General features: G+C 41.8%; 1 protein-coding gene across 5 annotated transcripts in view; it reads right to left on the bottom strand.

The window, feature by feature from the left end:
• Positions 1–17,345, bottom strand: part of SNX9 (sorting nexin 9) — a 93,801-nt gene that overhangs the window by 41,881 nt on the left and 34,575 nt on the right. For 4 of the 5 annotated variants that reach the window (XR_002179752.3, XM_019951805.3, XM_019951807.3 and 1 more), the window contains exons 2-4: positions 13,223–13,309; positions 10,072–10,146; positions 6,987–7,109 (exon numbers count right to left, since the gene is read on the bottom strand). Coding sequence is in view for 4 of the 5 variants with exons in the window: in XM_019951805.3 (XP_019807364.1) it covers positions 6,987–7,109; positions 10,072–10,146; positions 13,223–13,309 (285 nt within the window). In the remaining variant the exon portion in view is untranslated. Of the gene's footprint in view, positions 1–6,986; positions 7,110–10,071; positions 10,147–13,222; positions 13,310–13,915; positions 14,146–17,345 lie in introns of all 5 variants that reach the window. The other variant, XM_019951804.3, reaches the window with a different exon arrangement.

The following is a 17,345-nucleotide window of genomic DNA, read 5'->3' as shown; positions in this document are numbered from 1 at the left end:
ACACAAGGAAATCCTCAGTCACATACATCTACACCCTATCGGTTATGGTTCTATGGCCGATTACACTGCCATTCCCTAATATACACGCTTGGAAGCAAAGAAGGAGGGAAGGAACTTCCAGAGTAAGACTTTGGCCAGGGATAAACAACAAAAATGAATGGAAAGTTACTGGTTTTGTGAAAGCTGAGGTTATTATGCTTTTGTTTGTTTTTTGAACCTTATCTGCATGACTGAGGCATAACTGTCTTTATCTGACATTTCTCATTCATGAAATGTTTAATAACCATGTGCCAGTTGTGTTAGGAAGTGGGACTAGAAAGCAAATAATGGGATTCCTCTATAAGCCGAGAACATTTCAATCAGTTTCTGACAAAGGTTTCTCGTTCTCAAAAAGGCCCACAGAAGGTATACAGTTGTCTTATGTGAAAAACCTAATTATTTCAGCTCAAAATACAGACAGAATTTGTAAAATTTCCTATTTTGTTATTTATAGATCTTTTGCTAAAAGCACATCATCTAATTCTACAGATGAACCTCTACTGATTTCAAAAAACCCCTTATAGAAATATAAAACTTGTACATTCTTTAAAAAATAAGGCTAGATCATAACAACAGATTAAATCAATTTGTAGCCAGTCACATCAATACTACTGACTGGAAATTACTTCCCAAAAAGCTTAAATGACTTAACAGATCCTTTATTAATTCACATTCTGAACCCACAGACGACAATTCCAGGTATTTATTTTTTTAATAGAGAAAACTAAAAGAATAAGATTTGCCTTAAAAAATGGAAAATATTTGTACTAGCTTCGGAATTTACTTATTTTTTTAGCACAAAGTTTTAAAATAGGTAGCTTTATGTGCCAAACAGGATAATGCTATAAGTAGCAGAAGACAATTTGATAGATCTGTCTAATAAAGGTCCACGTGAAATGGGCTTTTATAGACATTCCTCTGATGATGGGTTGGGCGTATAACAATGCTGACTGGCCCTTCACCAGGGCAGTTGTAAGGTAAAAACAAAACAAACCCTTTGCTTTTGTCATTTGTTTCCTGTTAGATAAAATCAAATAGCAACAAAACATCCTAAAAAATAAATTTCGCCAGTGTGTATTTTTGAATGGGTCCCAGATGCACAAAGCAATCTTATGTAAGGCAAGGGTCTGGGATCAGGAAAGCATGGAAGGTTAACATCACCAGCCTAATTCAGTTTTGAAGAAAAATGTCAACAAATCCTGTATACAGATGTGCACAACCCTCCTTACAATGCCCTGTAACTGAGTAAAAGGGACTCCTGTGGCTGGGAGACAGGGTGGGGAAATGGAGAGAACCTTTGCAACAGGGGTTTTGTAAAGAGAAAGTCTCAGTAAGCAATTATGAGAAGTCCACAGCACTACAGACCTTATTTGAGATAATGAAATAATAAGCCTTTGTGAAGGTTTCTTTTGCTGATTTATTTTTAAATGGACTACAAAATGGCCTAAAAATGGATTTTTTTTTGAGAAATGCAAAAGCAAAATGTAGTTCCAACATAAAATTACTATTTCCTTCCTCATTCCTTAATAAATAAAAGTTCCTTCATAACAAATACCATCACACTGAAAATCTCTAATAATCAAAAAGATGTTATGTCCCTAAATACCCACTTAACTTTGAGCATTTGTTTAATATCCAAACTGTTAAAAATAATTAAACCCCTACTAAGTACCACGTATTGTTCTAAACACTTCAGAACTTTTTTCCATTTACTCTTTCCAACAATTCTTTGAGGTCTTACAGATGAGGAAACTGAGGCACACAGAAGCTAAGAAGCTCACCGTGAGTCACACAGCAAGTATGAGATCTGGGAATAAAATCTAGGCAAGGTCTGGGATTAAAACCAAGCGTTTTCCTGCCCTTACACATCTAAAGGATGCAGGACACTCCTATCAATAACTATGGCTTGCAAAGGCACTCAGGGTTTTAAAGTGGAATGAAAAAGAGAGCATAGGAAAAAAGCAACCTTTCAGAGAAACAGAAATGGGAAAGTCAGGAAGAGAAACTAGATTTGTGGGGAAATAATGAGTGATTCTGTTCATGCAGAGTCTGAGATACAGAGGAGACAGGCGGATAGCGATGCTGAACAAGAAGCTGGAGACTGAGCAAACTGCAGAGAAAATTCAACATTGGAGAGATATTTCTAAGGGAATCTTCTGCACGGTTAGAGAGGGTAGAAGAAGGAGACAGGTTGGAACAAAAAAGGGTAAGTGGATTGAGATTGTTCCATGGAGAGGGAAAAGGTGAAAAAAGAAGGAAATATTTCTTAAATGTCTTCCGTGAGTCTGACACCACTTTATACCAGTGGCCTGGTCCTCCGATAGTTCAGGAAGCAGCCACAACTCTTACGAAGTGGAGCCAGACTGTCAACCCAGCTCTAACACCAAACATTACACCAGGCTTCCCACCGCACCAACCCACGTGGAGAGGGGGAAGGATGGGATGAGAAACCGTGAAACAGAACAACAGAGATATAACCAAGGGCAACTGGGATACAGTGTGATAAAGAAAGCAACAAGAATTTTAACAAAAGGAGAAGCAGTTTATTCCAAGTATGTACACCTTTCTAGTTTAAAAAGCATAGAAAAATAAATCCCTCAAGTCAAAAACCTTCAGATAAAACATCTAGGTTTATACAACTTTCAATTAATGTTTAAGCCCCATTGTTCTTTTAAAGGTACAAACAAAAACTTCCCATTAATTTCTCAAAAGTAAGTTCTGCAAAGAGGCAGTAATCTAAGAGTCTTTAAAAAAATCTACACTGAGAACCTTTTTATAATCAATGATATAATTTAAACACTAATAGCTGGGAGAAAACCCAAATGAGGACGGCTATTAACACATGTTTGGTAATAATGTCTGAGATTCACTTCCACCAGCGGGTTAATTCATTCTAGCGGCACAGCTACTAACAGGAAATGCTCCTGAAACTGCAAAATATCAGATAAATGACTAATAATGAAACCAGTAATAACCACTAAAAACCATTCTTCTTTTCTAAAGGTACTGCAATAGCTGTCCTCATCCAACTTAAAATCTGTAATAGAAAAAGAAAACAAGAACCTGACTCATTTCTTGGATATCCTTCAATAATTTTTCTACACAATTTGCATCTGTGGTGTGTATATATTTAAACACAATAAAGATAACATTACACATAGTGATATGCCTTTTTAAAAGCCCATTCATCCATATCTGTATATCTGAAGCTACCCTCATTCTTCTAAAAGCAGCCCTGCTTCCCATGGTGTGGCTGTCCTGTAGTCTATCTGACCAGCCCCTACTGATGAGGCACACATTCTAGGCTTTGTTGTTACAAGAGTGCTGCAGGAAACCTCTTCTGCTGCCCAGATGGCTGTGTTCTGAGAGTAGAGCTGTAAGATCAACTCAGAGTGCTGGGTCAAAGAGCAGATGCACCTCAAATATTAATATATATTATCAACCTGGCCTCCAAAACGCTTCATCGATTTATCCTTTACCAGCTTCATACCAGAATGCCTATTTGAACACGCCTTTCTTCACACTAGGAGTGAAAACATTTTAATTCTCTGCTCATTTGATAGAAGAATTTCAAAATGAGCAGTTTCCTATGTTTATTGGCTCTTCGTATTTCTTTTCCAATGAAAAGTCTGTTCATATCCTTTGCCCTTTTCTTCTGAGTTGTTTACCTTTTTCCTACAGATTTACAAGAGTTCTTTGTATATTAACAGAATTAGCTGACATCTCTGGCATGTCAGAAATTTTTTTCCTAGTTGAACATTACTTTTTAAAAAAATTTTTATTTATTTATTTTTGGCCGTGTTGGGTCTTCGTTGCTGCACGCGGGCTTTCTCTAGTTGCGGCGAGCGGGGGCTACTCTTCGTTGCGGTGTACGGGCTTCTCATTGCGGTGGCTTCTCGTTGCAGAGCACAGGCTATAGGCGTGTGGGCTTCAGTAGTTGTGGCACGCGGGCTCAGTAGTTGTGGCTCGCGGGCTCTAGAGTGCAGGCTCAGTAGTTGTGGCGCACGGGCTTAGTTGCTCCGCGGCATGTGGGATCTTCCTGGACCAGGGCCCGAACCCGTGTCCCCTGCACTGGCAGGAGGATTCTTAACCACTGCGCCACCAGGGAAGCCCCTTGCTTTTTGACTTAAATATATCAATTCTTTCCTTAATGGCTGCAAGAAATTGTGCTGTGCTTAGAAAGACCTTCTATATTCCAAAGTTAATGAAAAAAAATGTTACCTATATTTTTTCCAAGTACTTAAAAAAAAAAACAGCTCTATCATTTTTCAAATTAAATTGTTCCAACACATTTAAAGAATAATGCATTATACTCCTTTGACATTTACAGTTCTCGTCTCTACCTCAGCCAAGTGGCTGGACTGTGTTTTACAGGTAAAGGGTTCCCGTACATACTAGAGAGGAAAGAAAGAGATCATAACGGGGGTTGGGATGATGCACCAACATTATCTACCTCTACACCAGTCACTGCACTTACCTCTGTGACTGCTCAGTAAGAAGCTAGAACCAGAAGGTAGCCCAAGCAACCTGAAATTAGGAGTTTTAAGAAAAACAAAAGGAAGTGCTATTTTACATATTAAGTTATAAATAAATGTATGAACTAATTACTGTGAAATGCAGTATAGCTTAAAAATACAAAGTCAGTGAAGACTCAGACAAATTAAAAAATAACAGGCTCAAAATAAGTTATTCAAGAACATCTGCAGACGGATGTTACCTTTTAGAGAGATCTCTCTAAAAAGATATGGTTTAAAAGATACAACAGTCAGAAAGCTGGATAACCAGTAGCTGAATGTGAGGCTTTAACCTGCCTGTGCAGGAAGAAGGCCAAACTGAAAACAAGTGGTGCTGACGAGACTCAAGGGATACTGACTAGAGAGTGTGCACAGCGTACAGAGCTGAAGGGGGGCCCTGCCTGCCTGACGGCAGAGAGGAGAGGCCTGGCTCCTCTGACACACTTATCTCCAAATAAAACTGTCCTCTGGGAACTAACACAACGCCAGACTAACTAGAAAGGCCCAAGAGGCGTATCCCTGGAACAAAAATAGTATTTTCTTACTGACATTCAGAAAATGAAATAACGGGCACACCTGACAGCCACATTTTTAAAAGCTGCCAATTAATAATGGTATTTATAGAACGTACCACAGTTTTGGCCCATTTAAGTTGTTCTCACATCCCGGATAACTGAGAGCATAGACGGCTGCTGAAAGTATTTTTATTCAAATGTTTTAATTAATTCATTATGGTCATGCTTTCTGTATTTTGTTACTCCTTGTTTTGGTTCATTTTTTTCTTTGCTTTCAAAGGATCTGATTAGATTTAATGTCAGATTGGATTAGTAAAACCTAACCTCAAAAAAAAGTCAGTTATATTTTCTTCAAGATAACCTGGAAGAAAAAAATTACACTTACGCTGATCAGTTTATATTGTTACATTTGAATACTGAGGAGTCTTCTTCGTAACATAAAATTTGAGCCTGATTTTGAATTTGTGTTTATGAGCTAAAGTACTTCAGTCTACCTTGAGATATTTCAAACAGGTCCCCGAATTAAAATAAGATGAATATTCCCATCTTTTGTTTCCTTCACTTATTCTATGATCATCTCATTATAATTCCATTGAAATGTCATTTTTACTTAATGCAAACCCTTTCACTGATGTTTTTGTAAAACTCAGTGACTCTCAGCTGGGTTGACTTTGCCCATTTGGCAACAACTGGAGACAATTTTGGTGACTGGAACCGGGGTTGGGGCAGCGGTGGGGGGAGGCAAGGAGAGCGGTGAGTGCAGGCCGGAGACGCAGCTAGTCATCACAGGGAGGGAGCATCAGGCCCCAAACGTTAACAGCTCCCAGGCTAAGAATCCCTGGTAAAACGCCAAGTAAGGGTTAGCTACTATTTCTTCACCCTTTATCATAATGGGGGTTGGGATGATGCAGCCACATTATCTACCTCTACCCCAGTCACTGACCAATATCCTTACGTATTACAGATTAACAAAATATGGGAGAATGCTCAACTCTGGTGATAACCTCGCCTCTGAATTTTAAATATCCGAGCCAGACAATGTGTAATTTAGGATGTCCACAAAAGCTATTTAAAAATGTATAAAATCTGCAGTTAACATATGGTAACAGTACTTTGAAAAACTCTCTTAAAAGGTTAAGATATAAATATGCTGTAAGCAAATAATCATAAGTGATATGATTATTAGGCTTTACCTAATTTAAAGCCTTTTATGTAGTTAAAAATGTCAAGAAGTAACATCTCCTAAAGGCCATTTATTTCTAAAGATGTAGGAGGCAGTAACACTTCCATATCCACCTTCTCAATTTTCTTACAGACACTGGCTCTGGATAATCATTGAGCAATAACCGAACCAGGCAGAGTCACCTGAACTGGTCAAATTCCTTAAAACTACTGTGAACTTGCAGCATAGTTTTCTCAAATTATCCCATTCTTCTAAGTTTTCTAGAAGCAGCACCATAACGGTACCAACTGCTGGATCTACAGCCACTTGTACATGCACTGCATCTGCAAGAGGGGGCTCGAGCTGAGAGTGCAAGTAACGTGCCAAGGTCACAGAAATCAGGTCCTGTTCCAGCCAGACCTTTGACCCTGACCGCTGCGCCTCAGCAGAGGACCCTTTTCCTTCCTCGCCCTCAAGTGAGAGGATATTCGCAATCTATGGGGTCTGTATTCATACCATGCCAGACTTTTACAAGCAACTCTCAATGAACACCCCCGCCTTCTAGTTAATCATCAACTCTAAAAACAGTCTTTGTTAAAACCCAGCAAGAAATGCCACACAAATAACACGTCAACAGCTACTCTGTTTACGCTTTCAAGGAACGGCAATAGCTATAATGCAGCACAAGCTTTCACAAACGTGCTTTGCGCTCAGTAAAGCCAGTCGCATCCAGCAGGATGACGGGGTAAGAGTTACCTGGTTGTTACTGGCAGCTGATGAGCTGGCTTGAGCTGTACTTGCTGAGAGGGAATCGAGGAAGGCTTGGTCGGCCACTGAATTTCCACAAGAAAACTGATCTTTTCCATCACTGGGCAAAATCTGAACATGAGAAAGAACCACAGTTATCTTCACAGATGAGAGTTATTTCAGAGTTAGAGCCCCTGAGGGCAAGCAAGAACTGTCAACTAATATGGAAAAGGGATTTCTATTCTTAAAGGGTTAGCAAGCCCAAGAATGCTGAGGACCAGCCCCAGCTGAACAGGATTCACCCAAAGGAGAAGACGGAGTCGGCGTGGACAGAACTCAAGACACCTCTTCTTGGATGCAAGGATCTGACAAATTTATTTTCCTGATTCTCAAATATTTATACTATAAGGCAATCTCATTTTCAATCTTAAAAACTTCATTCTCATGCCAAAAAGAATCATAAAACAAAATAATTAACATCAGCAGATTGATTAAAACAGGTTAGGTAATTTTCCCATCGCCCAGAGTCTCTTTCATCTCCTGTGGTTAGGTACATGTTGGTCACATCTACGTCAGGAACTCTGTTTGCGGTTTCATCGTCTTCCTTAGAAAATTAGATGTTCTTGTACCTGTATGTTCTTGTTCAATCAGCCAACTATTCAAAGCACAAACTCAAGCACATTATTCTTTTAACAATTATAAATATTTACAGACTATTTTCTTCTACCTTTATGATCAAAACAAGGCACTAAATTATACAAAAAACAATTCTACTTATAAAAGGCTACCAAGTAGCTTACTCTATCTAATTTGCTATGTACCCACTGTAGCATAAAACCTTCCCACCATCATACCCAAAAATTTCCTAACCTACCATAATAATCAAAACAATACACATTATTTTTATGCTTCTAAAAAACTATGGGAGCGGGCATTGTATCATAAACTCATTGATTAAACTCACTGTTGCATAAAAACTCGCCACCATACCCAGGTATTTTCCAACATGTTTATAACTTCACTGGGAGGGCATGACTCTAACAATTTTTCTTTTAAAATCAAAAAGCTACTGCAGAAATATTCCCACCATTGTATTTCCCCAACAAATATAATCATTAAAGGAGCCGAAGTAGTTACAATTCTCCTCTTGATTTTTACCCTAACTTGGGGTTTTTCTTAAACCCCTGCATTAAAACTATACATTTTTCCCATCACCAATAGCAATTCTATAAAAATCACCTTAGGCAAAGGCAGGGGAAAACAAGGGGAGCCACACAGAGGAAAGCTTTGCTTCCACACAGAGAAAAGCTGTGGTTCACGGAGGAAATGGGAAACAAAGCCCTGCTGCGGTGGAAGAGCAGTTGCCATTGGCCAGGTCTCTGGTCTGCTACCTGGGTTCCCATCTGAGCTGGGCGTGGGAAGCGAAGCAGCCATGGGGACAAGAGACCTCTCTCAAAAGGGGTGAGGGTTCAGGCTCCTGCAAAGTTGGGGGGGTGAGGGTCTATGCCCCACCTCTGTTGGCCCCCAAGTTCTCTCCTGATGGCCCCTCTGCGACTGTGCCTGTCTTAGGTTGTTCCTTCCCTGAGGAATCTTACCCGTCTCTGGCTAACCAGCCATCCTCCGGGGCCAAGCAGGGAGATGTGAGGTGTGCGAGTGAGCGAGGTGCAGCGCCCCCAGAGAAGGTCAGTTCTCTGTCACCTTGGTAGCCTATGCCCCCGTGGCCTCCACGCCCAGCACCTGTCCTGGGATTCCCTCGCCAACTGGCGGGGCCCCGGCTCTGATCACATGTCTTCGGGAACCCAGGTTTCTCCTCCAGAGAGGGCCCAGCTTACAGCACTGGGCAAGAGAGACCAATTACACGGCACCAGCCACCAGGAGGCAGGAAGCTTTGCAAACGAGAACTTTGCTTTTCCATATTTACACCTGACAGCACCAGCTTTGCTGACACTAAGGGTCTCGTCCGTGCTGAGACTCAAAGGCACTTCCTATGTGGCTCCCGACACAAGAAGATGTCATAATTCCTTTCTGTCATTATGCAGAATTCTAGAAATGCAACTTATGCCAGTATCAACTTAAATTCTTCCATTTTCCTCATTCTTGTTAATTTTTAGGATCCTGAATGCACAGTGCACAGAGGTCAAACACGACATAAACATGAGACACGTGGACTGGGTTCAGGGGCCTGGGAACCCTCTGAAACTGTCTGGAAAAGGTGGGGTGTCTGAGATTTCATCAGATTCTCCGGAGTGTTCAAAACTCCCCCAGCCAACTCTCAGTCAGGAGCAACAGACAGCCTTCCCATTCTGCAGGCAGTGCCCAGCACACATCCTCCCAGGGCACTATTTCTCTCTACTAGAGGGGAGCTCAAGGCAACTTTGTTCTTCATCTCACTCCAATTTTACTCACAGGGCACCAGACAGCCTTAGTTTCTTTCTATCACCCAGGATGAGAGGCAAGCTCACCATGTACCCAGGACTCAGCTCAGTGACCTCTGGACAACCAGCAGGGGGTGCCAGGAGGCTGACTCAGAGAGGGTTTGTCAGCTGAGTGGGTGTGTCCCAGGCAGGGAGGGCTCATTCAGGGGCTGTGCACTATCCTTGGCATCTATCACAACAGAGCTTAAACCAGGCAATAGCTCACAGCAGCCCATCCAAGACCCTTCGTCCTTGGGAGTGGGAGAAGGAACTGAGAGAGATGTCCTAAATTAGCACAGGGAGAGGAAAGCTACTTCAAACAGTCTGCTACTTAAACTTTGTGAATCAATTCTACAGTAAACAGTATTGTAGGCAGCAGCTGCTACACAATATTAGCAAAGGGAAAAATAGAGACTTTTATTCAGAATAATTAAAAGTCGCTATCCTTGGAAGGAACTTAATCTAAATATCTGAAGTCACTCTTTGGAGCCTAAGTCTATAGGTAATATTTCTTCTTGGTTCTACTTCAATGTATTTTCTACATTTTATATAATCAGCATGTATTACTCTTACAATGGAATTTTTTCATTATCTTCCAGTCCTGTCCTTTAAGTTGATAATTCATAAAAAGATATATGACAACGACCAGATTTAATTAATAAATGACAGTAAGCTCTTACCTCAACGTAGTCTGTGGGAACAAGCCCTCGTTCTCCTTTGCTGTTTCTTCCTTCCAGCCATCCTCCACCAACATCCTCAAAAAGGTTAAAAAAAAAAAAAAAAGATTATAGTTGGAATTTCCTGCAGTTTCTTTTTTTTTTTTTTGGGCCTCTCACTGTTGCGGCCTCTCCCATTGCGAGCGCAGGCTCTGGACGCGCAGGCTCAGCGGCCATGGCTCACGGGCCCAGCCGCTCCGCGGCACGTGGGATCTTCCCGGACCGGGGCACGAACCCATGTCTCCTGCATCGGCAGGCGGACTCTCAACCACTGTGCCACCAGGGAAGCCCTCCTGCAGATATTTTGCTCTGGGAATTGTTATACATAAAAAAGTAGGGACTTCCCTGGTGGCGCAGTGGTTAGGAATCCGCCTGCCAATGTAGGGGACATGGGTTCGAGCCCTGGCCCGGGGGGATCCCACATGCCGCGGAGCAACTAGGCCCATGCGCCACAGCTACTGAGCCTGCGCCATAGAGCCCACGTGCCACAACTACTGAAGCCCATGCGACTGGAGTCCGTGCTCCAAAACAAGAGAGGCCAGCACAATGAGAAGCCTGCACACCCCAGTGAGGAGTGGCCCCCGCTCGCTGCAACTAGAGGGGGCCCACATGCAGCAACAAAGACCCAACGCAGCCAAAAATAAATAAATTTATTTTTTTAAAAAAAGTAATTAATATTAACCTTTTCATTCCTGCAGAGCTAACGTTGTTCAAATTTTTAAATTCTTAAGCCTTCTCTTTACATCAGAAAATGATATAATCTAAAAAGAAAACTCAAACTTCAACAACCGATCAAAAATTGAAAAACAGTCTATTAATAGAACGCCATCATTTTGTAGTTCCTTTCTATGTACTGGTCTGTGGTAGATCACAAAAATGGTTTGCAGCTCTGACTGTCGAGAGGTAGAAAGCAAAGGGGTAGAGGTAGAATGCACACCCCTACTTCTAGAATCTGGGCTGTCCTTTGTGACCTCTTTGGCCAACAGAATGAGGTGGAGATAATACGGGGTGAGTTCAGAGCTGGCGTCTAGAAGCTTTGTACACTTCAGCTCGCTCTTCTTTCCCAAAGAGCTACTATGAGGATAAATTTGAGTTGCCAGATGATGACAGAGACAAGGCCCAATCTCCCCGTTGCCAGCTAACCCCCAGCAGGAGAAATGCCAAACAGATGAGGCCATGTTGGAGTACTCTGCCCCCGCCCTGCACTGGGTGACTGCAGACCCACGGGCGAGCCCAGGTGAGGAGAACCACCCGCTGACTTGTGGATTCCCGAGCAACAGCCATCGATTATCTGTTTAAGCCGCTAAGCTCTGGGATTGCCTGTTGTTTAGGAAAACTAACTGGTCCATACTCCCTTAGCTCTCCTGGATAAGTAATATTAATAAACTAAATATCAGTAATAACATACTCTATAACAGGATTCCCAGTTTTCAACGTTACTTCAGCCAAGTCCTACTTTTTCCTCTTAAAATAGTAAGGGTTATCTCAAATTCATGAATCATACCCTAATTAGTTAATACCTACCTGAATCTAGATGACATATTCTTTTTAAAAGTCATTTTAAGCCACAACTTTGTCCATTTCTTGACCACAACAGCAACTTAAATACTATTTTACCAAGAAATGAAGCATGCTTCTTCATTTAAAAAAAAAAAATCAATAGTAGATAAAAGAATCTTTAATCTCTTCTATGATTAAAAATAGAACCTATTTACTTATATATACCTGGCATATTATATAAAACTACATATACTTTTTATAACCAGTAATTTTTTTTTTAATCTAAAACATACAAAATAGGTCTAAAAAAATACTATCGACATTAAGAAACCGCCATCCTCTTGGTCATTCCTTATTCTCCTCCCTTGGTCTCTGTGCTGCCACAGTCCCCACTCCCTCCCACCTGGTGGAACAGGTGCATCTCTTCCTTCCTCTTCCAGAGTCTCCTTGGCCTTCCTGGTACCTTTCTTGACATGCTTGCTCAAAGATGTCCAGGGAGCCAGCCTATCTCCAGCCCTCAGCTCTAGCTCTGCAATTCTATTTCTAAACTGATGCAAAGCTATAGGACAGGGTTGATTATTTATTAGTCTTTAAACTCAACATTTAAAAAATAAGCTCTTCTTCCTGACTTACGTACTTTAATAAATTCATTTGCACCATTCTCTTGGGTGTGAAGGCCAAAAACCTCAGGGGGATCCCCGACTATTTCTCACCAATAGTATCTAATGAGGCACCAAGTCCTCCTGGTCTGACTCTCCAGAGCCTCCTGCATCCATCTTCTTTCTACTCCTATCGCTACTACCCAAGGTCATGATCCTAGGCTCCAGCCACACCAATTCATTCAATACACCTCCGCTAGATTAACTTCCTTGAAGTGCAGGTCTCATCATGTCACCTCCCTACAACAATATCAACAATAAAACCAAGCAAAACCCTTAAGTGAATCCACTGCTTCCCAAATGAAATCCAAGGCTGTAGCCTGGCTTCAGGTCCTGTCTGGTTTGGCTCTAAGAGCCTGTTTTCTCAGCCCATCTCCCACTGGCGTATATATACCTATATTCCTGGGACGCTTGTTTACTTGCAGTGACCCCTGCAGAGAAGAAAAAGCAGGGCTTACAGGCCAGTGGATGTGGTTTTGAATCCCGTTTTGCCACTTACAAGCAGAAGGGTCTTGGTCGAGTTACTTAACCTCTCTAAGGCTCATTACCCTCATTTGTAAAAAGAGATTAAAAATACCTACCTCACACAGTTCACAGAGAAAATACATCAAAAAATATATGCATAGTACTTAGCCAAACACTTGGCTCACAGGCCATGAATAAATGGTAGCTGAGGCTGCTAACCAACACTGGTCACTTTCTGATCCCTATACCTGTGTCCAGCTGGGATCTGTCCCGGATGTCGCTCCAGTTCTGCCTGATGGAGCCCCATCCAGCTTTTTTTAGGGGGTCTTAATTGTTCTCAGTGTTTATGTAATAGATTATTACTTCAATATCAATACTTCACAAGCAACAGGAAAGAAATTCATGTGGGTCTGAATGATCAACCTGTTAAAAAAATAAAATCTTAAAAATAAGTCCTTAAGGGACCGATTTAAACCTAACAGTTCTCTTACCGGATTTGTAATTGTGATGATTTCTCCTTCATTAACTGTCAGTTCATTATTTCCAGGTTCAGCAGCAAAATCATACATAACCCGAGCCTATTGGAAGTAGAGAAGAAAAGAGGAAGTTACAAATGTAAACGTAACAGTCAAAAAAGAACCACCTATACCGTTCACTTTGTAAGTGTGCTGGTGTGAACAACACATCATGACCGTGACTGCAGTTGTTTTGCAAGAAAGGAAGACATGGTACCAAAATGATTCATCAGCCCTATCTGTGAGGAAGAATGAAACCAATGGTGAGAGCCCTGCTCTGCTCTGGAAACAGGGAAGGTTTCTGGTAGCTGCCCACACTGCATTTAGACATCGGCCCCCAAAGTACTGAAAATAAACCCATTTCATCAAGGGGAAAAGAGCATGGCCTTTCTTTTAGGAGGTAAGAAGTAGAAATACAGATACTGTTCATTCTGGGAACACGCAATCTCAGGGCCTGAGGGATCTCCACGGACACATAAATATGTACCCACATCAGATTCATCATCTTCAGATTAATCCCTTGCTATGAAAACTCTCACTGTTCTTTATCTAGGATAAATTTTGAGAGTGCAGCATCCCTGGCCAGCTAAACGCAGAAATGTAAGATGTGGGCAGCAAGATACACCCATACTCTTCTACCAGAATACTTCCTACTATACGACGACTTACCTAGGGCTCTGGTATAGTGGTCGGGTAACCTGAGCAGCTGTGATTTTCACACTTCTCCTTGCAATGGAATCTGAATTTCATAGAAAACAGACTAAAGGGAAGCTGTTCTGGTTGATGTGAGGTGGGGTTGCCCTTTCAGGGTCTTCCTGAAGCGGATCCTTGAGGCACCAACCCAGAGATGTGGGTTCCTTGGAATAACTGCCAGGCACGTATTCCAAGAGAGACAACCACTGTTGTAAAAATACAAATACTTTACATATACTTTTATGATATATAATAAATATATTACATATATTTAATCCATTTCAAATTCTAAATAACTGTCTTTCATGGACTATCTTATAGAAGCAAGTCCACCTTATAAATTGGAGGCCACATGAACCTAGCTAACATGGTTTGTTTTAAAAGTAATTGTCCTATGAGGCAAAATGAAGTCTGCCTACAGGGCTAGACAAACTAGTCTAATGGAACTGCATTCCTTTAACAAGTATTTGCTGCACACCAACCATATGGCAAGAACTGTGCTGGCCCTTTTGCTGGCCAGGGCTCTTTCTCCACACCTGCTTAATGAGTCTGAAATCCTTATAACAGGAATCAAGGATTCACCTCCTGTGATAAAAGATTAGGGGGAAAAAAATCCCCAATACTAATTTATTTTGAAATACATCAAAAATAATAAGATGAACTGATGGAGGAATATGTGATAAAGCAGGTACAGTAAGTAAAATGTTATTTATAGAATCTACAAGATAGTGGATTTACAGTGCCCAATGGAAAATGAGTTCAACTTTTCTACATGCTTGAAATTTTTCATAATAAAATGTTGGAAGGAAACAAATGGTAGTGTACAGTCTGTCAGTCAAGAAATAGCATCAGGGATTCCGTGGTGGCGCAGTGGTTGAGAGTCCGCCTGCTGATGCAGGGGACACGGGTTCGTGCCCCGGTTGGGGAAGATCCCACATGCCGCGGAGCGGCTGGGCCCGTGAGCCATGGCTGCTGAGCCTGCGCGTCCGGAGCCTGTGCTCCGCAACGGGAGAGGCCACAACAGTGAGAGGCCCGCGTACCGCAAAAAAAAAAAAAAAAAGAAATAGCATTAGATCCTTTACTGCTATAGGCTGGGAGGCTGGGAAGGGGGACTGAAAGCCAGGCTCAGGGACAGTGAGAATTCTGGAAGCATTCCAGTTTTCCTTAGGTCACTACAAAGGACAACGACACCAAGCCGAGGTATGTTCATCACACAGCTGCAAAAGTAGATAAGAGTTCTGCTTGCCACGTTGGGGACTATTTTTTTAAAACATGCCACACCCACCTCAATCCCTCGTGCAATGAGGGCAGATAGGAGATAAACGCCTGAGGAGGGAGACAGGGGTCCCCAGGCCAGGACTCACCCCCCAGGACAGCGAGCTTCCCGGGGAGGGGCGGGGCCTGGCAAGCTGAGGAGAGCCAGATGAGGAACCTGCTTTTTGTTCCTGTTCCTTAAGAATCCTGGTTAACAACTTTTTTGATCGGGTTAAACCCAACTAACCCGCAGATAGAGAAAACTAAAGCCTCTTTTTACTAAAGTTACAACTTGGTGAAACAGAATGTGAAACAAGCCAAAAATTAAAAAATGGAAACTCCCTTACACATTTAAGTATTACTGAACATTTACCCGTGGAAAATGTCTATAAACACTATAGGTTTATTTAACACGTTGGTTTAGGACTTTTTTTTTTTAACCTAGAGATGCTTCTTAAGAATTATAACTGAGACTAACTTTGGAGAACAAAAAGATTTAAGGGCTTCCCTGGCGGCGCAGTGGTTGACAGTCCGCCTGCCGATGCAGGGGACACGGGTTTGTGTCCCGGTCTGGGAAGATCCCACATGCCCCGGAGGGGCTGGGCCCGTGAGCCATGGCCGCTGAGCCTGCGCGTCCGGAGCCTGTGCTCCGCAACGGGAGAGGCCACAGCAGTGAGAGGCCCGCGTACCGGGGGGAAAAAAAAAAAAAAAAAAAAAAGCACGTCCCCAAATGAGCGTGAATGTCAACAGGAAGGAAAAAAAAAAGGCCATTCAGCCTATAAGAGTAACTCTTCTTACAAAGTTTAGGCCAGACTGGAAACCTCCGGCACCCTCCTATTATCCACTCCTTCTCTCTCCTGTCCCTCCTTGGCTTCCAGGTTTCCTCACCTTCCTGCCTTCACCGCCACTACAGGACCCACACAGATAAAGATGCTGACCTCGACCTCAACTGCCAATCTGCCCAACTATTTTCTGATGTGGTCTTTGAAAGAAAAGGTCATTTTTCTACACCGCCTTTTCCAATGTTAGCTGTACATTAAAAAATGACTCCAAGTATATTCAAGAGCTAAATTTCCACACAGTAGATAACTTCATACCGTATACTGAATACATACCGTCAACCACAATTAATCTCTTCAAACAGCGATTTCAAAAAGTATTACAGCGGAAGCGAATGGCTGGTAGATAGCAATCCTATATATAAGTTATTTTATCTAGATATAGTAAGATAAACAGTGGATTCACAGCTTTAATCTAAGTGTTCCAGGCGCTAAGCGTTCCAGAATTCTAAGTATGCCACACACACCTGTCTGATGTGTGCAGAACCCATCATCCTGAACATACCTCATTCTTTCGGACCCATGCTTTAAACATCTGTTACTTTGCTCCACATCCCTTCCTTTTGGAAACTTCCTGCCTGGCTCCAAATGACTGGTGAGCATATAAGCCAAACAGGGAAAATCAGAATGCGACAGGGATGCTGGGAGAGTGGGTCTTTTTCTCTGAAAATGTTGCCAGCGGCTACAAGTCTGAAGAATGAAGTGGGGGGAATGCAGAATGGAATGAGGAAGAGAAGCAGTATCCTGATGAGAGCACCTGAAGGACAAGCCCAAAGCCATTTCTCCCCTTGTGGACGGTTCACTCACAGTAACGAGTGCATCTCCTTTTGTGCTTATGAGTTCAGACTGTCAGTTGCAATCTAGAGAGTCCAAGTTGATACAAACCAATAATCCCAAACCAAAGAATTTTTTAAGAAAACATCCTAAATAAAAAAACACTGTACATAAGTTCATTGCTGTATTTCCTATCTTGCAGAATAAAACCTAAAATGTACAATAATAGAGAATTAAACAGTTCCAAATAGCAAAAAAACTGGCAGCAAAAAAATTTCATATGGGGGTTAGAAGACAAGCTCCCATTCTTACACATCTGCTTCTTTCACATAAATCACAATTAAATCTTGGGAAAAAGCAGTAAACCTTCAGCGATGCAGCTCTCCCATCTTTAAAGCAGAGACACTCAATCAAAAAAATGAGTAAAATATGTAAACCTTCAGAAATTCGGGGACTGAAGGATCCCTTATTAATCTGACACCCTTGAGAACTGAAGTTTTGCATGTAGGTGATATTTCTATAAAATTAATTTATCTTTT

This window comes from Tursiops truncatus, chromosome 12, assembly GCF_011762595.2.
Source record: "Tursiops truncatus isolate mTurTru1 chromosome 12, mTurTru1.mat.Y, whole genome shotgun sequence".
In the NCBI taxonomy this organism is placed as follows: domain Eukaryota; kingdom Metazoa; phylum Chordata; class Mammalia; order Artiodactyla; family Delphinidae; genus Tursiops; species Tursiops truncatus.
Note: the sequence above shows the minus strand (reverse complement) of the source record. Positions and strands in the feature narration are given on the sequence as shown.